Raw genomic sequence first — 12,093 nt, 5'->3', positions numbered from 1 at the left:
AACATTATCCTCATTTATCCTCATTTTCCCAATGAAATTATTTAAGCGCATTGAGGCACTCAAGACAGTGAGGCAAAAAACTTGCCCCAAATCATATTTTAATGAAAGGGTGCAGGAGAAAGTGGGCAATAATTCCACTATCACTCTCATAATAAGAGAGTACTCTTCCACCATTTGCATTAATTTACTTCTGCAATGACCATTTTGCAGTTCACTAAAACTGGCTATGTGGCAAAAGTAAGAATTCTTGGGGTAGTTTTTAGTTTTAACTTTCTGACTCCGCTATTTGCTTACAAGCATTTATAAAAAGCGAGCTAAATAATAGAAAGAAAAATTATAAGAAGTAATATGAGTATTCATATTATAGTTTAGCACTAAACTTGAAGGAAAGTGTTTCCAGAAGCTAATATTAGGGTTTTATGAAACAAAGGACTGAGTAACTATACTCTCACTTTCTTTGGCAATGGATTAATAAAACTAAGAGTGGTCCGTCATGTCCAAGTATGCCACAATTCGAAATATATTTTTTATATTAATAAATTATTCATCCTGAACCATAGGTATATTCTTAGTCTTATGTCTAGTTAGTCTATATGACATCAGTCTGACATCTAATGTGACGTAGACAACTGAGCTAACTTAAGATGTATGGAAGAATATGGTGTAATCATATGATTCCCTCAGAGGTTTGTTGGAAAGTACTCTAGAGAAAAATGAGAAAAGAACTACCTTAAGTACATACAGAGATATTCTCTACAATTTTGAGAATCTCTTTGGCCTGGAATTCTGCTTTTTTGGCCACAGACCAACTCCATAGGATGGAGCTACTGATGTTAAAAAAGGGCACGTATGTCACTAAGCTTTCATATCAAAGTTGCTGGGCCATTTTTTAATGGTTATTATTGTCTGTACCACAATGCAACCATTTTAGGACCATTAACCCTTTCTCTTCAGATAGGAAACACATTTTCATAAGGACCATAGACAAATGAGAATTACGATGCCTATTTCTGAAATGTCAAAATATTGAAGTAATCACTTTCAGATGAAAATAGACATAGCTAGCCTGAAACAGACATAATATGCTAAGTTTTAAAATAATATTTTATTATAAAAGCTATATGTGACAATTATAAATGTGTAGAAAATATAGGTAATCAAATCACACTATCAACATTTCAAGTAAGTAATTCCAAACACACTTATAACACACACGTGAAAAAATGGGATAACTCTGAACATGTTATGAAGCCTGCTATAACACAGCAATTATCCACGTAACTAAGTGTTTTTAATGTTTAATGTAATTAAAGCTTTTTCAGCTATATCCTTTTGAATACTTATATGGTACTCTGTCATATTTAACCAGTCTCCTATTCATGGACGTTTTAGAAAGCTTCCATATTTTACTTTACAAACATCACAACAACAAACATCTTTTAAAAAATCACAGAGCTAAGTACTGTAAAATCTTTGACATATAACTTTACCAATTCCAATACCAATCAGGTATTAGAATTTCACTTTTAAAAACTCTTTGGCTGGGGCGCCTGGGTGGCGCAGTCGGTTAAGCGTCCAACTTCAGCCAGGTCACGATCTCGAGGTCCGTGAGTTCAAGCCCCGCGTCAGGCTCTGGGCTGATGGCTCGGAGCCTGGAGCCTGTTTCCGATTCTGTGTCTCCCTCTCTCTCTGCCCCTCCCCCGTTCATGCTCTGTCTCTCTCTGTCCCAAAAATAAATAAACGTTGGGAAAAAAAAAAAACTCTTTGGCTGTCATACAAGTGGGTTAGCTTATGTTTCAGCAAGCATTTTAGTAATTATAAAACCTAACTTTGTAACTACTCATTATTTGGTTATATTTTCCTGAGTATCTACTTTCTAATTTCCAAACATGTGAATTTCTCTTACCTTTCACTGGAGATATTTCTACTTCATCAGTTGGTATCAACTGAATGGTAAAACGCCTGTCCTCCTCCAACACAGTATCATGAAGCGTGTGCAACACAATGGTCTTTTCAGACTCTGTCTACATCAAATGAGAAGAATAATAAATTTTCTGGATTGATAAAAGCCAAATTTTGAGTGTTCTCATTAGCAGAATAATGTTTATGCCCGTAAGTATTTTTTCAAGTGTCTTTTTGTACCTTAGAATTATGAGTTGCTTCTAGAAAAATTACTATATAAAAATTAGCTCTGACCAAAAATCCCATGTAAGTTTTTAATTGGAAAGAAGGGGGAAAATTAACATAACCTCTAAACTGTCTAAACATTGACGAGACTTGGGACCAAATAAGAGTTACAGAATGGGTGGAAATGGGGATAACTCCCAGATGTCCAGCTTGGTTGATGGGTTTTACCCTCAGTCAGGAGAGGAAACGTTGACGGATGGAGGCAGTGTCTGAAATTAAGTTAGATTTTAGACATCAGGTATGTGTGTGATTTTCCTCCAAAGTGCCTATGATTTCAAATAAATTCCACACATAGTATATACTATCATACGAATTCATAAGCAGTACTATGGAAAAAAACAAACACAAGTTTGAGAAAAACTAGAGGAGTCCTGATGCTGACGATACCTCATCAAAAATAAGTGTCCCATTCAAAGGCCTGAGATCATTTTTAGCTGCCTCATCTATGGTCCACTGAAGTCGAACAGCTCCTTTTCCTCCTAGGGACCGGACAACTGTCAATGTCACATATGAATCAGGGTCATCAGACAAAAGAGATTCATCAACCATTACCTAAAAGAAAGAAAATCCAGTAAGGTGAAAAAAGAAAGGAGCAGGAAAAATAATCTTATTTCTATTTGCAAAGACTGAAACTTTTCAATTCAGAACTCTGTTCATGGCATGTTACAATCATGTGGCAGAAAAAAAAATACTTCACCAAACCCCATTTCCTTTTTGTCCTAGACACTCTGCTACTTGGCATCTCCTAGCCTTTCCTCATCTCCTAGCAATTAGGTAGAGCATGTGACTAAATTCTGGCCAACAGTAACACGTTGGAAGTGAAGTACGTTCCTAACAGTCTGCATCAACTTCCCACAAAACATTCCACATTCCTTTTTTCTCCATGTGCTGGGTGACTAGTGAGGACTCCCAGGAACCAGGACAGAGTCAAGAAGGAAAGAAGTGGGTGCCTGAGACACCAGTTGGACAGGAGGTGTCCCTAGGTCTTAGGGAGGACCATGGATGTAGGGCTTCTGAAGGAAGAAAAAAATAAACTCTTATTATCTTAAGGAAGTAAGATTTAGGGGTTCTTTGTTAATGGAGTCAGGCTCCCCAGATAATACAGACTGCAAGTGTCCTCCTAATTATCTGCAGTTTGCCAATTTTAGGAAGTCCAAATTTATTTGTTTTATTTTGTTTTTTTCTAATTTATTTTCAAGTTACTTAACATACAGTGTAGTCTTGGCTTCAGGAGTAAGTCCAAATTTAAAAGAGGTTTTTATTAACCTGACAGAAATAGAGAAGGAAATTCAATACATTAATTTACCTGTACTATTTATTTTCTACACAAGTTTCTTATTAAGAGAGCTGGTTCAACTGAATTGCATATACTGACTGGGGAAGCAAAGTCCAAACTAAGCCTATAATATCCACCTGTTATGTAAATACAATAATATAAAACAATGCTTTCCATTTTCAAGACAGATACCTAAGTGCCCAACACAAATTTGTTTTGCTTTTTTTTTTTCATGAGATTTGGTAATGGTTCCAAGAGCAGAGCTTTAGCGCTAACTAATATTTATTGAGCTTCTAGTATATGTCAATTCCGGCATATACATTATCTTATTTAAGCTTCACAGAAGCTCTAAGAAATCTGGGGGTTGGATATATGCACATATATGGAAAAGAGAAGCCTTCTCTTCTGGTTCAGATGTTCTGACTCCATAGCCAGTGCTATTCATGCCACCCCTCAGATAACAGAAATATTAAATAAGAAGCAAAGTGAGAAAGAAGATACCCATTATAAACTTATCATTCATACATAAGTCCTTTTTCTTTCCATAGATAACAACATTGTAGCTTCGGTTTCACAAGGAGATTTCTTGAGCCTGTGCTATTGCCAGTGCTTTGGTATACTTACCATATTGCCCTCATGAGCAGCTTATTTGTTCTGACAGATTTATATTAATAAACTTTCCTCAATATTGTTGACTTCTAAATCTAATCTGTCATCAAATAATGCTAACAAAATGTTCACTATATGCACAATACTGTGTATCTTAGATCCATGTTAAAACAAAAAATTTTGTGTTATCAAGAGCCTTTGGCAGTAAGAAACACAATATAAAAAAGTAACCACAAAGGGCTGAAAAACAAGCTGCTGCTGATACTACTAATTATAAAAGTAGCAATTGACACCTACTAAGTGTAAGACCCAGTTGTAAGTGCTTTACATATATCAACTCATTTGTTCCTCACAGCAAGGCTTATGAGAAATAACACAGTAGGAATTGGGTGACCTCACTCTCACTTTTAGATTGCAAGACAAATTGGAAACTTGAGGTTACTACAGTAAGATATGAGTTCTCAGGCCAAGGGTGCACTAAAGTTTACAACAGTAGTTAAGATAAAATAAATGAAAGTTATTTATGAATAGTCATGTAAGTCTTCATTTTCCCTAACAGTGACAGAAACTTATACATATACCGTCTAATGCCTAGGAGTCCAAAAGCATGACAAAGTTAAAAGCAACATTTATGTTAAGGTTTTACCACTAAAGATTTGAATGAAACCCTGAACCTTTTATCCAAACTCAGAAGTTAACTGACATTTTATAAAAACTGAATTATATTTATATCAATTAAAATATTTCTTTTCACATATGCAAAGAAAAAAAGCATAGATGAAAATAAAAAAATATGAATGATGTCCGTATCTTAGGTTAATAAAATTATGGATGCTTTTTACTCTCTTCTTTATACTAATAGTTTTATGTTTTCCAGACTTTTCATTTTGCTCAGGAAACATTCACAGCCACTCTTGTGACTCTACCACTCCTTACAAACACTTAATTCTGCTTATTCATTTCCCAAGAAAGAGAGACTCATAAGGCTAGAGCAGAAGTGTGTGTGTCCTGTCCCTCTCATGGTTCCCATTCTCTTATGAAATTAAAAGTTCAATGATGGGGGCGCCTGGGTGGCTCAGTCGGTTAAGCGGCCGACTTCGGCTCAGGTCATGATTTCAAGGTCCGTGAGTTCGAGCCCCGGGTTGGGCCCTGTGCTGGCAGCTCAGACAGAGCCTGGAGCCTGTTTCATATTCTGTGTCTCCCTCTCTCTGACCCTCCCCCGTTCATGCTCTGTCTCTCTTGGTCTCAAAAATAAATAAATGTTAAAAAAAAAAAAAAACTTCCATGATGTAATCATTAGGTAATTATTAGGATATATTTAAAGTTTGGAGCATCTGGGAAGCCCAGCCTTAATGGGCAAGTTATAAGTCTAGCCTTTCATCCACAAAATAGTAAAGACAATGAGCATTGGGAGCAATCTGTTTATTATTTAAAATGATCTATTATGAATTACTAATTATCTATAAGTGGTCAAATAAAGGGAAAGGTGACCTATAGACCAAGAAAACTTGTGTATATCAGAATTATCTAAATATATGATTAATTCATCTTGGAATTTCCTTTGAAAGACAGCCTTAAAAATGGTGATATAAAATCATGTACTAATTGTGATACAGTTTTAACAATTTTTTAATATTTAAGATGTAGAGATAATTTAGCATTAGTCACCAAATCTGGCTTTATAAATGGTTAAGTTTTTTTCTCCCTTAGCAATTAAACCGATAATAGTAACTGGCTTCCCTCTTCCAGGTCCTGAAAGTAGACAACCAAAGGGAAGTAAGAGGGAGGAGAGAACAAATACAAAGAAACATTTCAGCTGGGTTGACTGTGGTGTTTGTTCAATATGAGACTGAGTACCAGAAGGGAAGGTAAAGTAAACCCCTCTGTGTTTTGTTCAATATGAGACTGAGTACCAAAAGGGAAGGTAAAGTAAATCCCTCCCCAACTAAATGCATCCTAGGATGTAACACTTAGATCCACGATAAAATCTTGCCTTGTGACCAGGATGGTGGTCCGGTAGCAAGACAGGCTGAGAACAAAACGTATGGACAAAAACTGACTCTTGGTCTACGATACCCAATAAGTAAGATTTTTTTTCCCCCTTTGTAATTGTCTGATCTTAGATGACTCGTTACTGTCAAACACAGATTAGAGGACTGACCCTTAATTCAACAGCCAACTTCAAGGACTCCTGAGCAGAAAATCATGAGTGAGAGGTAAAAGTTTTTTAAAAAATGAAAGATATCTTTCTTTTAAAACTACAAAAATAATTAGCTTAGGGGAAGGCACCCTCCCCCTGGTATTTAACTTACAGTCTTTTCTTCAAATCCAAATACTCCAAATGGGGAGTCATTTTGCGGAATAACAACAGTTACCACAACGTCATCGCCAAGTCTGCCACCTCCAGCCACCCTGATTAAGGAAATAGTGAACGTCTCCATGAGTTCAAGTTCAGCATCATCAATTATGGTAATTTCTATCATTGCAGTAACCTACAAAAGAAAAGGGAGAAAGAAGGAAAAGGAGGGAGAGAAAGAAGGGAGGGAACAAAGGAAGGAGGGAGGGTAAGAGGCAAGGAGGATATAATATAATAGCAATTTTTGATCACATATATTTAAACTTTTAGTTGACAGAAATATAGTACAAAAATATAGTATTTTTTGGCCTGTTATGTTCATAATACTATTTTTAAATTATACATACTATTTAGTATTTCAAATCAGAAATCTACACTCTATTATTTTCAAGATAAGGGAATTACACATGTAATAAAATATAGTGATATTTATGTATACAAAAACTAATGAAGCCTGATTCTTGAACAAAAGTATTTAAAATGCCATATAGGCTCTAATAACCATTTCGCAAATACAAACATTAGTATACTTAGCATTAATATCACATGATATACAATGGTAACATAGAAATTACCATTGTCTTCAGCAGTTAGAATAAATCCCTTTGGCTTCAAATGTCACTCTTAAAATGTTAAAGAAAGGCAGGAAGAAAACCCAATTCTGCTGTTCTCAAATGTTGGTGATCAGGATTTCGTATATTTGTCTGGGTCTATGTTAAACATTTTTATAACTTATAAATAAGTAAAACTTGGCCCAGCTTGTGATTTCACTACTGGTCATAAAAATATTCTAGCCGTATCTCTACATTTAAAATGTTTTCCGTATCTCGGAGGGAAATTCCAGTATTTTGACACAGACGTTTACCGGAAAATGAAGTTTTTCTACATAAATCTACCTAATGCCTTTAATAAAAGAGAAAAGTGAGAAATCTGGATTCATACTCAGAAGCGGAAACCTGAACAAAATCAAATGTTAAAATGGAAGCTTATTAAAATGTAGGCACCTCAACTCTATACTGTAAAATACAGAATACTTGCTTAGAAGATGTTAACTTTAAGAATGACAATGATCTTAAGGTACTGTTAAATAACAGGACTTCAACCTCATGTACAAAATAAAGTGCTAGTAATATAAGGCAGAATGCTACTCTGATGAAAAATATATGTATTTGTTTCTACTGTTAGTGTAAAGATCTCTCTTTTCCCTCCTTTTAGTAGGAAATGTTTGAAGTTCTAAATTTGTTAAAAACTCATGATTTCAAATATTAATAGACCATTATGTATAGGGATGTCTAACCTGTATGCTTATTTTTCAGCAGCAACTAATAGGCTGATGCATACTGTACAAATCTGTCTCAGCAAAATCAGGCTTCATACATCATATTACAAAATGTCCAGTTTCCAAAACTTATAACTCTTAGAGAATACTTTGGCCCAAATCTAGAATACCGTTTTTCAATTTTTCAGATTTGATTATTTTGTCTCTTCTCTATCATTTTAAAAAGTCTTGTTTTTAGTTGTAACAAAAAGTTCTGGATATTAAGTAATAAAATGTGCACACTTCCAGTGCAAATCCTAAATAAGTAAGTTATCTGTATTGATAAGCATTAAGAAATCAATAGAATAAAAGAACCTAAAATTTACAGGAATAACAAAGTTCATGAGGCAATTTTTTATACATTCTTACATTCTTAGGCACTTCTAAGCCATTCATTATCCTCCTTTAACTTCTCCTTAAAATTAAATGAGGTAGGAAAGTTCAGAAAAGGGTGAGATTTTTGTTTCTTTATATTCTCTTCCTATGTCCACCAATAAATTATAACATATTAATTAATAAGAGTTCTGTTTGGCTTGATATACAAACAAAAAGTATAATACATTTAGCAGTCACTAATGCACCCATTTGGTGGGTATCTATAAGATGTTTGAAGTACACGATAAATTGCTAATACATTTGTAATTAGCATACTTGTTTATCTGCAAATTCAAGAATCCCATGAGATGGCTTAAAGTCTTCCAGGCCAGCACTATCCAGTGTTGCTTTCCAATAAACATTTACTGCCCCAAAGCTTCCTGCCATCCGGACTACAGGAATTTGAATAATATTCAGTGGTGGAGGCACCTCATAGGCAGTAATTACTCCACCAAAATCCTTTAAATAAAGAATATAGTTAAAATACAAGAGAAGATTAATATCTTACATGTCATCATCACTTTCCTTTTTTTTAAACTTATTTATTTATTTGGGGGGAGGGGAGAGAGAGAGAGAGAGAGACAGAGAGAGGAGGGACAGAGAGAGAGGGAGGAAGAGAATCGTAGCAGGCTCCCTGCTATCAGCACAGAGCCCGATGTGGGGCTCGAATAAACCATGAGATCATGATTTGAGTTGAAATCAAGAGTCAGACAGGACACTCAGCCAACTGAGCCACTCAGGCACCATATCATCATTTTCTAAATTTATTATTTCTTCTTACATTTCTTATATTTCACACTTCAAAGTAGAAATCAATAGTCGGATATAAATATGCATAATAGGTGTTTTCAAAATTCTTTTCAAATTTAAATTTGAAAATATACTTGCTTAACCTCTTGGTCTAGCACAAAGAGAATTAAGAATTCGTCTATAAGACAAATTTTAAGGCACATAGTTATTTTTTAAAGGCTTTTTATAATGTTTATTTAATTTTGAGGGAGAGAGAGACAGAGCATGAGTGGGGGAGGGGCAGAGAGAGAGAGGGAGACACAGTATCTCAAGTGGGCTCCAGGCTCCGAGCTGGCAGCACAGAGCCTGATGTGGGGCTCGAACTCACAAGTTGTGAGATCATGACCTGAGCCGAAGTCGGACGCTTAACTGAATGAGCCACCCAGGGGCCCATTAAGGCAGATATTTATAAATATCTGTAAGCAAAGCCAATTACTCTGCAGAAAATATATAACATTGAGCAAATCAGCAGGTAGAAGTGTCTGTATTACTATAAATACATTAAAGTTTATCTCACTGTGGTAACATGAAACTTAAAAATTCCTCTGGGATCATCATTTTCTTCAATCATTATCTCAACTATTTCCATCCCAGGTCTCCGCACACTTGGCTGTCCTGCAGAGAAGTCAGAATTCACCAGGTACACCTCAGTGATGTTGACAATAAATCCTTCTTCCAACTCAGGAGCATTATCCTGAGGGGGGTGGGGCAAACAGGAGAGACATGGTGTTCCATTTTTAAAAATACACTGAATTTGTCTTGGAAACCTGATTATTTTTCAGTAAGGAATAAATGACTGACCACAGGAATGGGCACCTTTTTCACAAATAAAAAAGATTCCCTTTTATATTTTAACACATCCCACTGACAAATTTCAGAATCTTAGGGAATATTCAAGCTTATCAGTGAAGTTTTAACTGAAGCCTAATACTCATTAGCAAATATTTTTTTTAAATATACCACACAATTTTGATCATATTCTATCAAATATGTTTTATGCACATAATACCCCACCAAATACAGGAGAAATGGTAAATGCTACATACATCTTAAAAGTAAAAGCTCTAGACTTGCAACTCTAGATATTATCCTATATTCTAATTAACTTTTTAAAAACTGTTACCTTATTTTGGAATAGGTGATAAAAAATTTCCAAAGATAGAAATAATGGACACTGAACAGGAAAGGAAACTTCCGTTCTGCCTTATCCCTTACATCTTTCCCAGAATGTCCTTTCTAGAGGCCACTATTATTTAATACCACTAATAATACTGCAATTAGTAACACTAATATTACTATGCAACATTATATTTATTTAATAATATATATTTATTGTTAAAATTGTAATATATAAGATTATAACACACACAATATTAGATAATACATATTACAGATAACACTAATAACTACTCTTAGTTTCTTATGAATCATTACAGATATATACACTTATTCTTATATACGTGAGAAAGCACTAAAACCAGATCTAAATCATCTAAAGAATAATCTTGATTTGAATAATATCATGACATGAAAATACTGTACTATGAAACCAACAATAAAAATAACCACATTAATTCGGGCACTCTATTCATTCACTCGTTAGTTCAAAACAACTAACTAACCAGCAAAACAGTGAATGCAATGAAACATATAATCAAATGTAAATTCCATGCTTCAACGGTCATTCAAACAATATTCCAGTTCATAAATAAACACAAATCATTAATAAATATATTATTTTTACCAGTTATAAAAAGTAGTCATCTGTTATTAAATGTTAGGGTGGGTGGAAAAGTTAGAATACTCACAATTTTACATGTAAAAGCAACCTTTTCAAAGATTTTTATCTTCCAGAGCATCACAATTTTATCTTTAAGAGCATATTCTTTTATTTTACATCCTATTTATTGCACCCTAAACTCACCGGCAAAATGGCAACTTTGATGTAAGTTTCTTTCATGTTTTCTTTCATCATTATTATTGTTTCTTGTACCACAAAGTCTTCATTCTCAGTAGCTTGATTATCGATGTGCAGTAAGAAATTGGGTTTAGCTATCAAGTGAATGGCAATGTCCCCAAACAGTCCTTTATCTCGAACAATGGGTAACTGAAGAACGGTGATGTTCTCTGTGAGATACACATATCTCAAGTAAATAACCTTTCCTATTTGTGGTCGACACCATCCCAAGCACTTACGTGGAATGTCCTGCACTATCCCAATGTATGGTCCCAAGGAAGATTTTGTGCTTTGTCCCCCTTGTCCCTAAAGTTGTACTGGCAATCATCATATATTATAATGATGTTCTAAACCCTCACTTTGGGTTCTCTAATCACCCTCCTATGTTGCACACTATCAGGTACCTTATCAAAAACTGCTGAAAATCTTAGGTAAGTACATATGTGCAGGTTGACAGAGGTGCTAATTGCAAATGTGAAGACCTTTCAAAAATGAAAAAGTAAACACCCAAAGTCATCATTTAATAACTTAATCATTAGACAGTCAGTAATTTTGTTCTAATAGTCAGGTGTTTACCACAAGGACCAAAGTATTTCACAGCACCTATTTTTTATTTCATTTCTTAGATTTTTAACATTAAATTTGCCCTGTAAATGGACCAAAAAAATGCTTGCCAATCTTCCTCACTGGTCTGTGAGTTTCTAACAACCTAAGACTGTGTCTCTGTTTCCAGAACACACAGCACAATCTGTGGCACTTCCTAGGTGCTTCAAAATGTTTGTTGAATGAATAAATGAACATATTCTAAGTCTACTGCTTCTGTTCCCATATATACAGACATATAAACGCCCAGATATATAATTATATGTCATTTTTTTCAGTCAACTATCTAAATGAAAGGTCCTTGAAAGATGTCCATGTTCCTGTCTGAAAATTTTAGAGCCTTCACACAGCATATTCTAAATAAATACATATCATATATGTTCAAATATATTTGTTCAAATAAGTCAAATGCCATTTATCTAAAAGAATCTATGTATCTTATACCTATATAAGTAGTTATTTGGGCAGAGATTTCAGCACTAAGCTTAAAGCAAATAGGGACTGATTACTTACACTTCACAGAAAAAATATTCTAATTACTGATTTGGGGTTTAACAATACCTTGAGTACTATATGCATTTCACTGTGTTGCTTACTGTTCCCTATAACTGTTGAAAATCTGT

The 12,093-nt window shown here is 34.6% G+C and overlaps 1 protein-coding gene across 1 annotated transcript in view; it reads right to left on the bottom strand.

Moving 5' to 3' along the window:
- The window catches only part of ADGRV1 (adhesion G protein-coupled receptor V1), a 563,604-nt gene that overhangs the window by 376,131 nt on the left and 175,380 nt on the right, over positions 1-12,093 (bottom strand). The window contains exons 55-60 of the mRNA XM_047878513.1: positions 10,835-11,037; positions 9,428-9,604; positions 8,398-8,580; positions 6,385-6,564; positions 2,575-2,739; positions 1,907-2,024 (exon numbers count right to left, since the gene is read on the bottom strand). Coding sequence (XP_047734469.1) covers positions 1,907-2,024; positions 2,575-2,739; positions 6,385-6,564; positions 8,398-8,580; positions 9,428-9,604; positions 10,835-11,037 — 1,026 coding nt within the window. The remainder of the gene's footprint in view (positions 1-1,906; positions 2,025-2,574; positions 2,740-6,384; positions 6,565-8,397; positions 8,581-9,427; positions 9,605-10,834; positions 11,038-12,093) is intronic.

The sequence above is a fragment of the Prionailurus viverrinus genome, chromosome A1 (assembly GCF_022837055.1).
Source record: "Prionailurus viverrinus isolate Anna chromosome A1, UM_Priviv_1.0, whole genome shotgun sequence".
Lineage (NCBI taxonomy): Eukaryota > Metazoa > Chordata > Mammalia > Carnivora > Felidae > Prionailurus > Prionailurus viverrinus.
This window is presented reverse-complemented; position numbering and strand designations above follow the sequence as displayed.